General features: G+C 49.5%; 8 protein-coding genes across 8 annotated transcripts; 4 read left to right on the forward strand and 4 right to left on the reverse strand.

The window, feature by feature from the left end:
- Nucleotides 1–60: 60 nt before the first annotated feature.
- BGZ61DRAFT_535428 (uncharacterized protein) lies at nucleotides 61–2,442 on the forward strand (the record flags this gene model as incomplete). Its single annotated transcript, XM_046254278.1, has 1 exon — nucleotides 61–2,442. The coding sequence occupies one exon, from the start codon at nucleotides 61–63 to the stop codon at nucleotides 2,440–2,442; it is 2,382 nt and encodes a 793-aa protein (XP_046101187.1).
- An 819-nt stretch (nucleotides 2,443–3,261) lies between these two features.
- Nucleotides 3,262–5,032, forward strand: BGZ61DRAFT_496293 (isocitrate lyase; the record flags this gene model as incomplete). The annotated part of the gene is made up of 5 exons (XM_046251000.1): nucleotides 3,262–3,368; nucleotides 3,418–3,598; nucleotides 3,659–4,080; nucleotides 4,134–4,600; nucleotides 4,650–5,032. The coding sequence occupies 5 exons, from the start codon at nucleotides 3,262–3,264 to the stop codon at nucleotides 5,030–5,032; spliced, it is 1,560 nt and encodes a 519-aa protein (XP_046101188.1).
- Nucleotides 5,033–5,278: 246 nt separating this feature from the next.
- Nucleotides 5,279–7,813, forward strand: BGZ61DRAFT_520184 (uncharacterized protein). Its single transcript, XM_046252439.1, has 6 exons — nucleotides 5,279–5,317; nucleotides 5,386–6,187; nucleotides 6,235–6,545; nucleotides 6,596–6,913; nucleotides 7,015–7,213; nucleotides 7,263–7,813. The coding sequence occupies exons 2-6, from the start codon at nucleotides 5,564–5,566 to the stop codon at nucleotides 7,596–7,598; spliced, it is 1,788 nt and encodes a 595-aa protein (XP_046101189.1). The 5' UTR covers nucleotides 5,279–5,317; nucleotides 5,386–5,563; the 3' UTR covers nucleotides 7,599–7,813.
- Nucleotides 7,814–7,954: 141 nt separating this feature from the next.
- On the reverse strand, nucleotides 7,955–8,506 carry BGZ61DRAFT_496294 (uncharacterized protein; the record flags this gene model as incomplete). Its single annotated transcript, XM_046251001.1, has 3 exons — nucleotides 7,955–7,978; nucleotides 8,037–8,263; nucleotides 8,329–8,506. 3 exons carry the CDS (start codon nucleotides 8,504–8,506, stop codon nucleotides 7,955–7,957), a joined length of 429 nt encoding a protein of 142 aa, XP_046101190.1.
- Nucleotides 8,507–9,360: 854 nt separating this feature from the next.
- Nucleotides 9,361–11,102, reverse strand: BGZ61DRAFT_395684 (amino acid permease/ SLC12A domain-containing protein). The gene is made up of 4 exons (XM_046242940.1): nucleotides 10,818–11,102; nucleotides 10,548–10,753; nucleotides 9,622–10,499; nucleotides 9,361–9,565 (listed from the first exon to the last, which is right to left on the reverse strand). The coding sequence occupies exons 1-4, from the start codon at nucleotides 11,064–11,066 to the stop codon at nucleotides 9,438–9,440; spliced, it is 1,461 nt and encodes a 486-aa protein (XP_046101191.1). The 5' UTR covers nucleotides 11,067–11,102; the 3' UTR covers nucleotides 9,361–9,437.
- An 849-nt stretch (nucleotides 11,103–11,951) lies between these two features.
- On the reverse strand, nucleotides 11,952–13,816 carry BGZ61DRAFT_535432 (Aldehyde/histidinol dehydrogenase; the record flags this gene model as incomplete). Its single annotated transcript, XM_046254279.1, has 8 exons — nucleotides 11,952–12,088; nucleotides 12,141–12,234; nucleotides 12,285–12,694; nucleotides 12,749–12,872; nucleotides 12,927–13,155; nucleotides 13,203–13,590; nucleotides 13,637–13,724; nucleotides 13,793–13,816. The coding sequence occupies 8 exons, from the start codon at nucleotides 13,814–13,816 to the stop codon at nucleotides 11,952–11,954; spliced, it is 1,494 nt and encodes a 497-aa protein (XP_046101192.1).
- Nucleotides 13,817–14,307: 491 nt separating this feature from the next.
- BGZ61DRAFT_358918 (pyridoxal phosphate-dependent transferase) lies at nucleotides 14,308–15,778 on the forward strand (the record flags this gene model as incomplete). The annotated part of the gene is made up of 3 exons (XM_046241018.1): nucleotides 14,308–15,185; nucleotides 15,241–15,445; nucleotides 15,497–15,778. The coding sequence occupies 3 exons, from the start codon at nucleotides 14,308–14,310 to the stop codon at nucleotides 15,776–15,778; spliced, it is 1,365 nt and encodes a 454-aa protein (XP_046101193.1).
- A 315-nt stretch (nucleotides 15,779–16,093) lies between these two features.
- On the reverse strand, nucleotides 16,094–16,967 carry BGZ61DRAFT_358975 (class I glutamine amidotransferase-like protein; the record flags this gene model as incomplete). Its single annotated transcript, XM_046241022.1, has 2 exons — nucleotides 16,094–16,608; nucleotides 16,667–16,967. 2 exons carry the CDS (start codon nucleotides 16,965–16,967, stop codon nucleotides 16,094–16,096), a joined length of 816 nt encoding a protein of 271 aa, XP_046101194.1.
- Nucleotides 16,968–17,042: the final 75 nt, after the last annotated feature.

A 17,042-nucleotide genomic window follows, 5' to 3' on the forward strand; every position in this document is an offset into this window, starting at 1 on the left:
TTTGCTTGCTGATCGCCGAAACGAGACTTAAAACAGAAACATCGACAAGTTCTAACCATCATGCACTGCACTATGACGGGGCTAGCGGCCCTCCTTGGGTTCGCTGCCACTGCGGTGGCTCAGAGGGCCTCGACTTACAGCGATCCCAACACGGGTATTGACTTTCAGCGATACTTGGCTGCCAGCTACGGCTACAGTTTCGGTATTGCTCTCCCGGAGACTGTCGGTTCGGACTTTATTGGTCAGATGGTTGTTCCAGTCACGGATGGAGAGGGATGGGGTGCTGTCTCACTCAAGGGAGGCATGTTGAACAGCCTCCTCTTCATTGCCTGGGCCGACGGCGAGGATATCCAGACCACGTTCCGACTTGCAGGATCGTATGCCAACCCCGACGTCTACACAGACACTGAAGTCAGCGCCGTGCCCATCGCCAACGGCACCTTCATCAACAGCACGCACATCTCGTACACCTTCCTTTGCGAGGGCTGCGTTATTGCCAACAAGACCACCGTCGCCAACGACTCTCCCATTCTCGGATGGGCCATCTCCGATACCAACCCCACGACCGCCTCGGACTCTGCCAGCGCTTTGAGTTACCACGCTGCGGGCTTCGGCCAGTTCGGTGTTGATGCCGCTGCGGCCAAGTCTGCCAAGTACGAGGAGTGGGCTGCGTGGGCTTCTGCTACGACTCCTGGAACTGGCGATGGATCCGACACTACCGTCCCTGGAAACAGCACGTTCCCGGCGCCGACTACATACAACGTCACCTACGATGTCATCGTCGTCGGCGGTGGCCCTGCTGGCATCATCGCCGCCGAGCGGATTGCCGAGAAGGGCGCCAGCGTTCTCCTGATCGAGCGAGGCCCCGCCAACACTGTTGCTCTGAGCTCATCCCAAGCTCTTCCCTGGAACGACACCCTGACACCCTATGATATCCCTGCCCTCGGTAGCAGCATGACCAGTCTCTCCGGCACCAAGTTCTGCAGCGACACTGCGTCCACCGCCGGCTGTCTCCTGGGAGGATCCAGCTCCATCAACGGCCTCAACTTCATCCACCCTCCGGAGCACGACTGGCAGCGGTGGCCCAAGGGCTGGAACGCTGCTGATGTTGCCGATGCCACTGCCCGTCTGTACGAGCGCAACCGCGGCACCACGGCACCTTCTGACGATGGCAAGTACTACGACGACCACACCTACAAGGTCCTGTCCAAATACCTCAACACCGAGGGATGGGCCGAGGTTGACTCTATCGAGACTCCCAACGAGAAGCACATGGTCTACTCGCGTCCCTCGTGGTCAATCAAGGACAACCTGCGTGCTGGACCTGCTCGCACCTACATGCCGTTCGCCAAGCAGCTGCCCAACTTCACCCTGAAGCTCAACACCAAGGTCCTCCAAGCCGTCCGCACTGGCAGCACCATCACCGGTGTCCTCACCGTCGCCGATGATGGCAGCCGACAGATCATCAACGTCAAGGCCGGCGGCAAAGTTGTCATCGCCGCTGGCGCCATGTCGTCGCCCCGCCTTCTCTGGAACTCTGGAATCGGCCGATCCGATGCCCTCGCCATTGTCAAGAGCGGAGCATCCCTGACCGGCGTGACTCTTCCCGCCGAGTCCAGCTGGATCGACCTCCCCGTCGGCCACCACCTGCAGGATCACGTCCAGGTCAAGCTGCAGTTCAACGCCAAGTCCAACTTCAGCGCGTACGACTTCACAGACATCGCCACTGAGCCCGTTGAGTCTGATCTCGACCTCTACTACCAGGGCTCCGGTCCCATCACTCAGGCTGCGCAGCGTATGCACCTGTGGACCTCAGCTGAGGGCGCCGACGGCCGCACACGTTACCTCCAGGGCACCGCCAGCGCCATGGCATCCGGTGTCATCACTGTGCGCACTTTCTTGACTCACGGCACCAAGACGGTCGGCGAGCTGGGTATCACCGCTTCCGGAAACACCGTCCTCAACACCAAGCCGTGGTTGATTGACGAGGACGACCGCAAGGCCATGTCTGACTTTGTCCAGTGGTGGGTCGACCTCACCAGCGGTAGCAACTCTACCCTGTCATATGTCACCCCCGGTGCTACGCCTGCGGAAATCATCTCGGCCAACATGATTAGCGGAGACCACTGGGTCGGAAGCGCCAGAATGGGTGTCGACGATGGCCGAAATGCCAACGGCTCCAGCGTTGTTGATCTGAACACTAAGGTGTACGGCACCGACAACTTGTTTGTTGTCGATGCCTCTATCCACCCTGACCTGCCCACCGGCAACACCCAGTCCATCATCATGATTACTGCCGAGCACGCCGCCGAGAAGATTGCTGCTTTCAAGGTCGGCGGCTCTAGCAACTCAACTGCGCCCCTCACTTCTCGGTGCGGTACCGAGCTTACGAGACGCGCAGCTAGAGTTCCCAAGAGCTACCGACGGAGACACTTGTACTAGATTGTAGGCCTAATTGATCTTTGGCGCCTTGCCTTAGATTAGTTCTTACTTTCTATCTTCTCTTCTCTGTCACTCAATTAGCCCTGTCATTTATTCAGTCAATCAGTCAGATGGTTCGGTTAGATAGCTAGCGTTCTTGGCTATCTACTCAATACATACTTCAAGATCATGTTTACGCTTATGAGGGAGTCGCAGGAACTTCCAGTGATTTAGAGGTTCATATTTAGGCTGTACCTGACTAACATAACATCATCACTCTCTGCAAGGTTGCGCTCTAACGCTACTACTCTAACTCGTCGCCCAGCATGCTAATACTGCTACCCGGATCGAGGAGGCTTAACATTACCTGATATGTAAGGCGCGCAGTGAGATGTCCGATGAAGCCGTTCGGACGACGATCCCTATCAACATACTACGTAGTATGCATACCTCAAGGCAACCCTCTTTTGATCGCAATGGGTGTAGTCTGTTTCAGTTAGCGCTTGAGCTATCACCATTTATGGGGAGTGGGTCAGCGATCGGAACAGTCGGAGCCTGGAGGGTGACAATGAGAGAATCCGACGTTCATAGATACGGCCATCATTCAGCGATATTTCGGAGTTCAAGTCCGCCCCCACTCAATTGGCCAAGATGCGGAAGGGCGAGGCTCATTACGCCTATGACAAGAAGCATAGCAACGTAGATAAGTAGAACCATTAGATGTGAAATTGTACATTATTCCAACTAAACACTGCATTTTGCGTCTATTCTCATCAATTACCAAATAAGCTTGTGGTCAGACTTTTGATCTAGAAGTAATCTCTGAGAAATAACGTCACAATGCCGAACGTAAAATTGGATCTGGATGCTGAAGAAGCAGCCTTCCAAGGCCAGGTTGCTACCATCGAAAAGGAATGGCAGGAACCCCGACAGGCTCATTTAAAAAGGTCAGCTGGTGTTCTCGGAATTATATTTCCACAAGTTCACATGTTTTAGGCCCTACTCAGCAAAGGCGATTGCAGCGCTTCGGAACACAATCCCGATCACCTATCCATCCAGTCTTCAAGGAGACAAACTCTGGGAGATCTTGAATACTCACGCCAAAAACGGGACTTGTGAAAAGACATTCGGTACGACAGAGCCGACAGTCGTATCTCAGATGGTCAAGCATCAACAGGTATAACAAACTCGCCTGGGACCACCTGCGATTAAGCATCGACTAATGGGCCATTTATAGACAGTATATGTCTCAGGAGCATTATGCGGCTTATCTGAAGTGCAGCATCCGGGGTGTGACCATGCCGATTACCCGTGGGACACAGTTCCCAAGGTGGTTGACAAGATCTTCAAGGCCCAGCTATGGCATGACCAGCGCCAGAAGCAATTCAGAATGCAACACACCAGATCTGATCGGGAGAACCTCGAGGTTTACGATTTTATGGCACCCATCATTGCAGACGGCGATATGGGGTTTGGTGGCCTCACCACGACTGTAAAACTCGCCAAGTCCTTTGTTGAAGCTGGTGTTGCTATGATTCATCTGGATGACTTGGCCATCGGGTTGAAAAAGTTTACGGTTGGAGAGGGGCGGACCGTGGTTCCTACAAGCGAGTATTTGTCACGACTGAGTGCTGTTCGGATGCAATTTGATGTTATGGGGTAGAGATACAAGCTTCTCTGCTGCTGTTGTCCCGTAACTGACTATATCTCAGGACAAACACGCTGCTCATGTGTCGGTGTGACACTGACCGGTCCCAATTCATCACTAATACCATCGACCCTCGAGATCACGAGTACATTATCGGAGCCACGAAGGATATCGAGCCGTTGGTTGTAGCGGTCGCCAAGGCCATGGCTGAAGGCAGCAGCTATATGCAAGCGAGGGATGAGTGGAAGACCAGGAGTGGCTTGATGACCTATGATGAGGCTGTCAAAGAAAAGGCAACTGACCAGCAGTACCAGGACTACTCATCAAAGGCAACAGCATTCGGAACTTCGCTCAATGAAAGACGTCGAATCGCAAAAGCTATCCTGGGAGAAGACATCTTTTTCGATTGGGATTTGCCAAGGTCCAAGGAGGGACAATACATGTGGCGGCCAAGTGTCAAAACAATCGTCGAGCGAGCGATTTTGGCTGCACCATTTGGCGATATGACTTGGGCAAGAATGGACGCACCAGGTGAGACACAATATGAAATGATGCACGACGAAAGACTGACTCGGAATAGTGTGGAAGGACATTGTCGAGTTTCACACCGAGGTCCGCAAGGTGCACCCAAACCGGCTGTTTGCATTCGGCTTCACTGGAATGTACGATTACGAAAAAGCCGGATTCAGTCCAGAGCAGGTCCGCTCATTCAGCGATGATATGGCCAAGTTGGGTATAGTCTGGCAAGTTCAACCAATCTGGGCTGTGGGGGGATTGAACATGACGGCGGACAAGTTTGCAAAGGAGTGGCAGAAGGATGGCATTGCTGGATACATTGAGACGATTTCTAAGCCTTCTAGGATGCCGCCCATTGTTGATGGGTTTCACAAGCCCAGCTATGCCGGCTCATATCTCGCTGATGCATTCTTCGCTGCTGCCGCTGGTCAAGAGATAACGCCATAGATAAGGGAGAACGATCAATTTTCAGTTACTTCTCAATAACTGCTTGGTGTCAATTCTACATATCGAATTTCATGAGGTTGACCTACTGTATATCATTAAGCTGGTTTGTAGTCGATAGCCGGCGTAGATCAAGGCCAAACACTGGGGCTAGCCTTATCGCCACCACTGGGTAGCGATGTTTTTCTCTAGTCTTATATTAGTCAGCAAAAACCCTTTTCTTATCGTCCGCCTGTCTGCTAAATAACGCAGAATCAAGGATTCTGCGGATTCGAAAGAATAGACCTGGTTGGTTGGCCCTGATTCTAATACCGTAAAGTGGCACTGTTGCGAAGAACTAATGCCAAGCCTCTTAGGTCACCGTCTCCTCCACCAAGCAATAGGTGCCTGAACTGCGTTGCAGGCTGTCTATCCTTGAGGAGACCCTTGTGGCTCGATCTCATACCCCGGTGGGGCTGATGACGAGCAGTCCTGAGAATGGGACCTCTCCCTTATCTAAATACCTTCACTTTTGACCAGTGAAGATTCGCCACCATGTCTCACTCTACCGATGGGCCAACTATTTTCAGAAAGAGGAAACGCACATGTGAGAGGTGTTCACGGAGCGGCCGCCAGAACGACTTTGACGAAGCATCGCCTTGTCCGAATTGCCACTCTCCCGCAAGCTGGCAGCAGCATTATCGTGACGACTTACTGGACCCAGCACTCCATCTTGGCCAAGCTGAGACGCCACGATCTGCATCGGTATCCCATGGTTCACTGAGCATCGGCCTCGAGCACCGAACCCAATGGCAGCGTTCACCAGCATCACAAAACCTTGGCCCATCACCTCAACATGATTCCCCTGATAGTAATCGCAGCATACCCTCACTCAGCCAGCAGAATGGTCCCGATAGAGTGAATGGTGAAGCTGGAACCATATCAACAATTTTGTCACGCTTTATCAACGGAGGTCTTGAGATACAAAACAATCCGGGAGTTTCGCCAAATGACATCTTACTCCCGGTAGCTGCGTCTTTTTTTCGTTCATATTTCACTGTCATCCATCCTCAGTACCCATTTCTGGATATCAAACTATGCGCAGAGTACTATACCGCTTGGAAAGGATCTCTGCCAAATGCCGTACCTATTGGATGGCCAGCCTTCTTCGTCAACATGGTACGTCCCCGAATATCAGAGCCGGCTCGGGCCTAACATGGTGCCAGATATTTGCCATTGGTTCACTCATTGAATCCAAATCCGACAACTCCCCTGACGCAAAATACCAAAACCTCAAGTCGAGAGCGCAAGCGGAGCAATCAATCATGACAGATTCTACCTCGACGCCGCTTATTCGCTTACAAGCCATGCTGTTGTCTGCAATGTTTGCCCTACATGCCGAAAGTACCTGGCGAATCGCGCATATTAGTGGTGCTATTATGAAATTCGCCACGTTGCATCGATTCCATCGATTAAAGAGAGATCCTAGCTGTCCTACGAACTTAATGTCGATTCGGGTGTGGTCGTGCGCCTATGTGTAAGTGTGGAATCCTTTCAAGACGACCTCAAGCTAAAATGGCCTTTCAGCCTTGACAGAGCTGTCAGTTCGGCCCTCGGTACCCCCGTCAGCCTACCTGATATGTACATATCAACTCCATTATATGAGGCTGCTCCGGAAGCCCAATGTTGTCTGCCCTGGCTCTCGGACTGTGCTACAGCCCAAGACGCAACATATTTTGATCTAAGGACTTTTGCGCACGTGTGCAAAATTAGAACCCTTCAGTCCTCTTTCATGCACATAGTGGAGAAAGACGAGCTGGAAGACATGGTGCCCTTGGAATTGGAAATGCACATGCTCAAAAGTTTGAGAGAATGGGAAGACACAGAGACTATTTCAAGACACAGGTAAGCCCCATATCTTCCACAAGTCACAAGCTGCGTGGTTGCTTGGTATAATTGGTGTTGGGGGATTTGATCGCAGCAATGAATTGACATTGCCGTCACAGTGTACGGAATAGCCATGGCTATCGAAGTGCAGTTTGGCTTCAGCATATCGCCCATCTTACCCAACTGTCTATTTGCTTCGTCAACAAATCGAACATATTCTCTTCTATCGCGGACAAGGCTTTCCAATCAAGCTGTGCAGTCTGTACGAGTTTCAGATCGCTTCAAAAGAAGAAGCACATTGCCCAGCCATGGCTCGTTGTAAGTTGACCAGTCTTTCCTTCGATGGATCCTATGTTGACGATGCCAGGTCATATCACAATTCCGCGCTGCTGTGACTCTCTGGTACATAGTCTGGGCGAGGGCCATTCCTGTTCCGAAAGAAGCAAACGATGCGTTTCGCGATTGCAGCGCCGCTCTAGCAATCTTCGCAGATCGGTGGCCTAAGGCGGAACATTACCGTGACTGTTTTGAGCTATTGGCAGTATCGATTCCTCGAAGTCAACCTCTGGGGCACTTGGCAAAGGATGCAAGAGAGGGTTTAATAATTCTGGTACGAAAACTGGAAGAGAGTGGTATCCATCGCATTACATTAAGAATGTTGCATGAGATTTGTGAGGATACTGAGAGTCCAAGGCGGGCATAATGTCACTTTTTAATACATGTTGTAGACAGGTCTCTGACGTTTCATAATATGGTATTACTTGGAGACGAAACTCAAGCCCCATTTCCATTTCTGAGGGCCGCTTGGTGAAATACTCACGTAATTCGGCACATTATGCAACAGCAGCACAGTTGTCTGCCAAGGAGTGTGGCTAATTACCACCGCCATCGGTTCAAAAAGGGATATGAACTTTTTAAACACATCCTCATTCATCTTCTAGTTACAAAGAAATCTATAGTTATTTATTCCAGGCCGGACTAGAAAGACGCGATATAAACCCGAGCAATCACCTTGGTACCTTATGTTGATGTGTCATCTCTGGTCGTCACGTAGAGACACTATATTGTCGATGGGTGAGGGTCCTGTAATCGTTCAGTCAATACCATGGCTGCAGCCGCGATCCTTTTCCAATAAACTTACCGTAATGATCGTGTACTGATCAATGAGAACCTTGCCATCTTCGTCCCGTCTAAAATGCATCCGCGCCGCCCACGTGAAGGTGCTGGCCTGGCCGTCTTTAGACACATTGTTGCTTCTCCCATGCATCATCACCTCCTCTGCCTTGGGACCAAACGGGAAGACAGAATACACCGTATGATCGCGGCTCTGGAAATTCGACCATGATTTCGTAACGAGCTCCACGAGATCTAGAAAACGCAAGAGTCAGAAAGCCATGGACAATCGGATTGGTGTTTGGTGGGCAGGAACATACTTTCTCTCCCTTTAACATTCGAAGTGCCTTTCTTCAACACGGCATCCTCTGTGAAATGCGCCCCCCAGATTTCAAGTTCCTGGTTATCCACAGCCGCATAGAGTGTTGTAATATGGGATTTGATGGCAGGGTCCAGAACGCTATCATCGCTTTTGAAGGTTTTGGTAGTGGAAGCCATTTTGCAGATTATTCAAACCCGAAGACTTGGAATAAAACAAGTGGGCTTTAGAAATATTGAGATGTGATGATGAGCAAAACTGTTATCTTAAACAATCAGAGCAAGATGGAAGCCTGGTGAAGTAATGGCGATGGAAGATGTTAAAGGGAAAGAAAAGTAAGAGAGGAAGACAATGAATCCTCCAATTTCAGTCAAATACGACGGTCAGTGAGGAATGGGCAGTACGTCACTCTCCTCCGATGTAATAATGTTTTTGACCTACACTACCCATGCTCCTAAAGCTTTCATGCCTAGCGTCGGCATAGGCCGTTGTCCAGCTTAGTAGATAAGGAATTAGTGCAATAGCAAAGTGCATCGGCCTCAAGAAACCGATCGCAAACCAGCGCCGATACTCTCAACGATAAGGGGATCGGCCGGGGCGGGGCAGGGATCTTTCGGCCTCCATTCCGATGAGATTTTGGAGGGAGCAGGGATACGGGGCGGTCGTCTCTCTACAGTATCACTCTTTATCCTAGTACTATTATGCAAGTAGCTGGGAATAGACACATCCGCGTAGATTGCTACTTCTAATGGCGGTATTAATCCATGAGTGCTGATTGGATTTATCTAGAATAACCTAAGCTAAGGGCTGCTTCCGTGTAAAAGGCAGTATGCAGTAAAGTTACGTAACTATCCACACTACCAGCGCATCCGCCATCCATCATTTTATGTTTCCTACGGTGGTTTGTTTCAGATTTCGTCAATCTCATCAAATACAGGTCCCTCTACTTTGGCCAGGTAGCTTTAAACAAGGCAGAAATAACAAATTGTAATTATGCACACTTGTTACTGAACGTACTGGAATTATTCGACTACGGTCATTTAACTAGATAAAATGGGGAAACGATTGCCTATGAGAGGCAGTAAGAAAGAAAGACCTCTCTCAAACATCTTAACCGACAACAACATTCTTTACCCTCGCGAACAGGTCACGGCGTGGCTCTTCTTCATCTGAGCTTCCTAGCCATTCCCTTCGTCCACTAGTAATATCTGCTTCAGCAGGATTAACCCACTTCGTTTCTAAAGGTTTCAAAGTTAGCAAGAACTATATGGAGATTTGGACGGGAAGAACTTACTGTGGTATACCTTCCATCCAACATATAAGATAATGAAGAGAGGAATCACGAGGTAGGAGAACACAAAGCCCTTGACGTCAAACGGAGTCAAAAGCGTCGTGTAACCGGAAATAATAACAAGGAAGATATTGGCGCCAAATATGATCCAAGGCACATATGGATACCCCCACGATTTGAAGGGGAGTGATGAAACAGGCATATTCTGGGCATCCACCGCGGCACGGAAACGGGCGTGCGTCAAGCCGATAAATGCCCATGCGATGAATGCAGCAGAGCCCGAAATGGACAGCAAGTAGTTGAAGACATTGCCAGCATTCTCGGAGATGTTGAGTAGTGAAATCAAGCCAAACAAATTAGTAAAAACGACGGCATTGATGGGGGTTCCGTTCGATGTTGTCTTTGCAAGGAACGCTGGCGCTCTTCCGACTTTGGCTTGAGCAAAGATGCAACGGCTGGCGATGTAAATTGCCGAATTGATCGATGAAAGAAGTGTGACGATGATGATTGCGTTGATTAGATGCCCAGCCCCTGACCATCCTGCCGCGTTCAGTGCCACGGTGAAGGGAGATGATGCAGACTTGGAGCCAGCATTCAACAAGGCCTCTGAGTTCCAAGGAACGATCAACCCGGTGAAAAAGACCATTCCCACGTACACGATGAGAATACGCCAGAAGGTCTGCTTGAGGGCCTTGGGGATATCTTTCTTGGGGTTTCGAGATTCTCCGCCAGTGATGGCAACGGCTTCGGTGCCTGAGTACATGACGGCTGCCAATACCAGGACCTTGCCGAATCCATTGATGCCGTTGGCGAATGGACCGGGGTCTTTCCAGTAACGGAAGCCAATGTAGTCGCCGCCAATAGCGCCGGTATCGATGAGGCTGCGGGTGGTTAGTGATGCGCACATTAATGGGATGGGTTGAACGTACATTGCAACAAGATATAAAATGAGAGTCACGGCAAACTTGAAGGAAGCGAGCCAGAACTCCATCTCTCCATATACCAAAACTCCCAGAAGAGATGTCCCCATGAAGAACACCCAGCAGATCAAGATCCATCCGTAATTGGGTATCTTGTCCGTCCAAAAGCTTAGAATCAATGCAGCGCCGTTGTATTCATTTGCCAAGATAGTTCCCTTGTATACGAATGTTAGTATGGCATCTCCACGGTTCGTAAGGGTTCCGATGAGGTTTACTGACCCACATGTACCAGTAATTCCATCCAAGAGCAAAGGAGAGAGCAGGATCCACAAATCGTCCGGCGAACTCGTTGAAAGCACCGGTCAATGGGAAGAGAGTAGCCATCTCGCCTAGGGATTGCGTGACGAAGAAGACATCAACACCGATGATGATGTAGCCGATCAATGAGCCAACTGGACCAGCGTATTGCAGCGCAAAGCCAGTGGCATAGAAAGTTCCAGGGCCAATGACACCACCGAGGGCAATCATCTGGAGATGTCGCGACTTGAGAGCACGGCGGACGCCATCATCAATCACAATGTCGTTGGTGGTGGTGACTTTACCGATGTCGACGTCGTTTGGCTCCGTAGACGCCATGGCAATTTCTTTGCTGTCTATCTCAGCCATTGTTGAGACGAATCTACTTGACTTATTGTGACTTGTTAGAAAGAGGTAGGAAGACTCCGGGGTAACAGGGACCTTATATCTGTCCTGTAATTAAGCCTTCAAAAAGGAGGGTTTCGCCCCTCTGCTGGATGAGCTCTTCCGTTTTGAAGAAATCACAAGCCCTTCAAAGCACACCGCGTAGAATGAAGAGCCACGAGATTAGAGATAAGGTTCGTTATCAGGTTCCCAGCCAATCCTCAAGTCATGGGTGGATGTCCGAAAAAGTCCGATGGCCAATTATATCGGTGTTTTGACTGTGGATCCCACACCTGAATCGCAAGTCAGTCCTTCACGAGATGTCTTATCAGTAAGTAACCTCAGTTGGCCGAGTGGAGAAGGTTTTATGGCACTAATATCCTGGGCTGTCTAGATTACGCCAACCGGGAACCGTTCGGTATCACGGTGAGCGATGGAGGGCGAGATCGCCAAATAGCCTGAATTGCCTGTAGATATCTTTCGATAGACTGAGCCCACACATACGATGACCCAACATCGCCGGTTTGTGGTGGTATGATAACACTACCTTTCTGTACAATGGCGCAGCCCACTGCTGGAACGGGGTCTTCATCTATCAGAGGGAAATGTTCTGCAAGTATTCAAGATAGGAAGTGCATGTGATGCGTTTAATCGGATCTGACACACTCTCTGGGTAATCTTGTTGTTCATGTTTATAATGATAAATTGCGAATCAGGCGGGCTTCAATGCCATTATAGACGACTCTCTAATGCTAGGGACACCGCCTTTGTCACGAGGTACTCCTCCACAGCGACATCTTTGCCTGCCTCTTTGCCGTACCCTGATTCCTTCATACCCCCAAAAGGTGACTCCGCACCAGTAATTGCACCTTTTTCAGTCAGTATATATGTTCGAAAGATGATGATATCGACGTCACGTACTAGTGTTAAGGCCGATCATGCCAGCCTCGAGGTCATCCAGCAACCTCCAAGCTCGGTCTAAATTCTTGGTGAAAACATACGAGGCAAGGCCCATCTACACATCAAGTTAGCAAGGCTGCAATCGGCGAGTCACAAATGGCCTACAGGAGTATCGTTGGCCCACTGAATTGCTTCTGTTTCGGTTTCGAATTTGTACAGAGTCAAAATCGGTGCGAATGTTTCTTCATTCGTTATGCGCATCTCCTTCTTCGCATCAGCAATAATCGTCGGATTGAAGAAATATCCCGAGCTATTCGCCAGCCTCTCTCCTCCTAGTAAGATTCGAGCACCGTGTTTCTTGGCATCTTCCACCTGTGCTAATGCTCGATCAAGACTTTGCGGTGTAGTAACAGGGCCTAGGGTTGAGGCCACAGAGCTGCCATGACCGACAACAAGCTTCGAAGTTCGCTCTTTGACTATAGCGGCAAAATTGTCATATACGCCAGACTGAACATACACGCGGTTAGCGCTGATGCATGCTTGACCAGCGTTTCTCCATTTGAGGCCCATGAGTGCTGCCACATAGGTTAGCCAATGTCACGCGGTGAATCATTCCATTCCCATCTTACCATCAGCCGCCTCGTTCAAATTCGCATCATCAAAGACAATGAAGGGGCAGTTTCCGCCCAGCTCCAGCGTGACCTTCTTTAGTCCATCGGAGCAGATCTTTGCTACGAGCTTTCCAACTCTGGTCTGTGGTGGATAATGTCAGAAGTGTATCTAGCAATAGGTTCAAATCAATCTTACGGAACCGGTAAATGTCACTTTCTTGACAAGAGGATGACGACAAAGCGCCTCAGTTAGTGAAGGGGTGTTGTTCAAGCTCGTTGTCAAAACGTTTAGAACGCCCTTCGCAAAACCTGCTTCCTCGGCAAGTAGCGCAAGAGTCAGTACCGACAACGGTGTCTCTGGAGATGGTTTGATGATCATGGTGCATCCAGCAGCTAGGGCAGCCCCAGCCTTTCGAACAACCATGCTGTGAATTGTCAGCTAGGGTTGCCAGATCTCCCAAAGCTCACTCACGCGATGGGAAAGTTCCAAGGGACCAGTGCGGTCACCACACCGATCGGCTGCTTGATTGTCATCACTTTTTTTCCAGGCGTTGAAGAGTCAAAAAGGGTTCCCTGGATCCGGTCTGCTTCGCCTGCAAACCACCACGTGGAATTCAGGGCGTAATCAAGCTCGGCCAAAGACTCAGCGATGGGTTTTCCAGTCTCGTATGTAACGATCTTGGCCAAATCATCCTTGTTCTCTTGGATGAGTGTACCCCAGTTCAGCAGGCACCGTGACCGCACACGAGGGCTAATTTTGCGGTAAAAGAGAAATGCCTTGTGGGCAGCCTGCACGGTAGCTTCAACATCATTGGCGTCGTTGTCTGGTGCTGAGGCCCAATTGTCTCCAGTTCCGGGATCTACAATGGTCAATTTTGCCCTTGTCCGTTCGTGTCATCTACTAACCTGTCACGTCAAATCGCTTTCCTGATCCTGCTTCAACCCAGTTACCGCCGACCCAGGATTGATCTTTGAATAGCGAGGGGCGACGGAGCTATGCCCATGTATCAGCACCAGTCACCCGTGGCCCATTTACTTCAGAGACACATTCCGCCCACATACCTGAAATGGCAATTGCTGAGCCATAGCTGCAATGTGCTAAAGTTCGGATTTTCCTTCGTAATCTGAGATAGCTGTTAACGAATGCTTTCTTGCTGCATTCAAAGATAAATGAATTACTGTGTATTGCTGAAATCTTTGGAAACCCTCAATCTAGCTGAGAGGATCAATCCTTAAAGATAGCAAGATATTGAATTGGATCGCATAATCTGGTTTGATCGCACCTCCTTCTTGCTGGCTCCGAATCTGAAGATGTCACTGCGAATGTGGGGCAAGTATCGGGCTCAACGTCCGACAGTATCAGTATCACATCGCCATGTAGTCCGAGAAATCCGGATGTGATGGATAGCTTCGACGATCGCATTTTAAGCCCCCGAAGGCCCAAGATGGTTAGTACGGAGACTGCGTCTGTTCAATTAACAAGCCCCATATAAGAACTGTAAAATACAGGCCCTCGGGTGTATGCATGCTATTTATCCTATCTTTCTCGCATTCAGTCTCAATTACCCACCCCAGTCATGACATCTTTACTTCCCACAGGAAAGCAGATCAACCTGCAGTTGGGGTGGCCATCTCCTTCTTTGTTCCCTTCCGCGGAACTAAATGCGGGCGCAAATTCTGTTCTCACAGACTTCAACACTGCTAGTGCTTCCTTGATTTACGGTCCCAACCGGGGGTACGTCCCCTTTCGAAAGGAATTGGCGCGATGGTTGGGCTCCCAATACCATAACGATCCCCAAGCCATCGACGAGGGTCGTGTGTGTATTTCTGGCGGAGCTTCACAGAATCTCGCCAACACTCTCCTCCGGTTCACAGATCCAACATACACCAGATGTATATGGATGGTGGAGCCAACATACTTCCTGGCTTGCCCTGTTTTCGAGGACTGTGGATTCATCGGTAAACTGCGGGGTGTTCCCGAGGACGACGAAGGCATCGACTTGGATTTCTTGAGAGCGGCTCTGGTCGAAGCAGAGGCAATTTTTGCTAGAAACGGCGGGCCTGGCACTCCGGAGCTCAAGACACCAGCAAATGGATATGAGAAGATCTTTAAGCACGTCATCTACGTGGTACCGACATTTTCAAATCCCAGTGGCAAGACCATGTCTTTGCAGCACCGATATGATCTTGTTCGATTGGCAATTGAATATGACGCGCTGATCATCTCGGATGATGTGTACGACTTTCTCTCCTGGCCAGAAGACAAGGGAGTCATCCTCAACGGAGCCAGACTAAGTCTTCCCCCAAGGCTGGTGGACATCAATCAAAAGGTCGATCCTGATAGCAAATGGGGAAATACGATGAGCAATGGCTCCTTTTCCAAGATCGTCGCTCCCGGGACAAGGGTATCATGGGCAGAAGGCACACCCGCATTCGCAACCTTTCTGGCAAATACGTAAGTCTAACCATGGGACCAAGACAGGAAATTTGAAACTGATCAAAGTCGATAGTGGCTCAACGACCTCAGGCGGAAACCCTGCCCACCTTGCTTCAACTTTCATCGAGAAAATGCTCTCTTCTGGTGCACTTGAAGCCCATATCCAAAACAAGCTAATTCCCTACTATTCGGCACGGTATTATGCCATGGTCGATGCCATTCGAGAATATCTGGAACCTCTCGGAGTGCAGATCACTACAGGGAAACCCTATTCAACTGTTATTTTGGGTGATCAATCTTCAATTACCACGAGTGGAGAAAGCGGCCAGGACAGCATCAAAGCTGCCGGTGGATTCTTCCTACTCATCACCTTGCCTAAGGGCTTGCCTCCTACCCCAGTGCTGGCAAAGATTTCTTTGGAACAACATGAACTGAAATTTGCATATGGCAAAATGTTCGAGGTGAAGGGGGATAGTGGGAGTAAAAAAAGATCGGAATTGGGATTTGGAAGCACTATTAGACTGTGCTGGGCATTTCACGAAGAGAATGTTATTGTGGAAGGAATTAAGCGAATGAGGGACATATTGATAGAATGCAAGGAGAAGGTTTAGATTGTTGAAATGCCAGTGTTACCTTTCCGTGTTCCATAATTGATCCAGCCCACAGTGACTAGAGCCTGTAAAATCCATAGTTTTATCTTAAGTAAATGCAATCTTGGAGTTAGAACACATAGCTTAAATTATCAGTGTTAAGAAGTGCTGCGGCCACTTGAGTCGAGGAATAAGTCGACATAAAAATCGTGGCTAATTCGGTGCAGCAGAAAAGTGTGCAGTTTTGCAGGACTGGGTAGTAGTATCACTTCAAGTATCGGGTAAGTCAGCAATTGGTTCAAATTTGTTTGAATCGTCGTGAGCCCTCAAGTATCATTACGACATGTTATTATCTGGTTCTGAGAAGAATGCTACTATGATGTCTGCGGCGATGGATGCATCATCGCTTTGCGCTGCAGCTGCCATGGCAGAATCAAGGAATTCATCCTCCCACCCAACACGCTGTCCAATGAGTTTCAAGCATTCCGTGTTGATGAATTGGTCGAATTCAGGATGCCCTTGGAACGTGAGGATCTTGCCAGGTTGATATATGCCTTGAATCTGACAATGAGCCGTGGAGCCAACCAAATGAACACCGTCGGGGAGGCGTCCGTTCTTAAAAGTCACATGATCGCCATGCAAGAACTGAAGCTGTAGGGATTTTGATGGGAGTAGACTCGAGAACGTGTCCGCAAATTCATCCGACACGTCCACTCTATTCACGCCGAGTTCCCAGCCAGCAGGGTCCTTTGCCACAAGAGCTCCCTGATCCCCGAAAAGTGCCTGGCAAATGATTTGATGACCGAAACACGAACCGTATATTTTAATCGAAGGGTGTTGGTGATAAACGTCTTGCCGTAAATTAGTACATGACCAAGCGAGTCGTTTAGATGCACGGTGCAAACTTACATGAGATGTATCGATCCAGTGTCCGTATCCATTCTAGGTCCTGATATGCTCCATTTGGCGACCCAGTGATGATAATGGCATCTATTCTATCCAATGAAGGAGGATATACTTGATTTACCGTGTCCCATCCTGTGACGTTGAGTTTGGCGTTGGACCAGTTGGGACCTCTGTTGAGACGCTCGACGGCGGGTTTCAACAATGAAGCAAAGATGTCATGATACTGGCCCCTTTCTTTTTCGATATTGGGACACGTGTAACCACAATTGAGAACGGCAACGGAAATACTGTGCCGAACGGTCATTATGTTGGATATGTTTGGCAGTCAAAAGTAGACAATGCTGGAAATGGAAGCAGAAAATAAACCAAAAAAGAAGTC

Source organism: Ilyonectria robusta (assembly GCF_021365365.1).
Source record: "Ilyonectria robusta strain PMI_751 chromosome Unknown BGZ61scaffold_17, whole genome shotgun sequence".
Taxonomy (NCBI): domain Eukaryota; kingdom Fungi; phylum Ascomycota; class Sordariomycetes; order Hypocreales; family Nectriaceae; genus Ilyonectria; species Ilyonectria robusta.

Bases quoted from the DNA above. Each gene is read 5' to 3' on its own strand.
- BGZ61DRAFT_520184 (XM_046252439.1), top strand. From the start codon at position 5,564: ATGTCTCACTCTACCGATGGGCCAACTATTTTCAGAAAGAGGAAACGC. The intron at 6,546-6,595 runs GTAAGTGTGGAA...ATGGCCTTTCAG, and splicing joins GTGTGGTCGTGCGCCTATGT to CCTTGACAGAGCTGTCAGTT. The intron at 6,914-7,014 runs GTAAGCCCCATA...TTGCCGTCACAG, and splicing joins GAGACTATTTCAAGACACAG to TGTACGGAATAGCCATGGCT.
- BGZ61DRAFT_395684 (XM_046242940.1), bottom strand. From the start codon at position 11,066: ATGATTGCCCTCGGTGGTGTCATTGGCCCTGGAACTTTCTATGCCACT. The intron at 10,500-10,547 runs GTACGTTCAACC...AACCACCCGCAG, and splicing joins ATTTTATATCTTGTTGCAAT to CCTCATCGATACCGGCGCTA. The intron at 9,566-9,621 runs GTAAGTTCTTCC...TGAAACCTTTAG, and splicing joins TGGATGGAAGGTATACCACA to AAACGAAGTGGGTTAATCCT.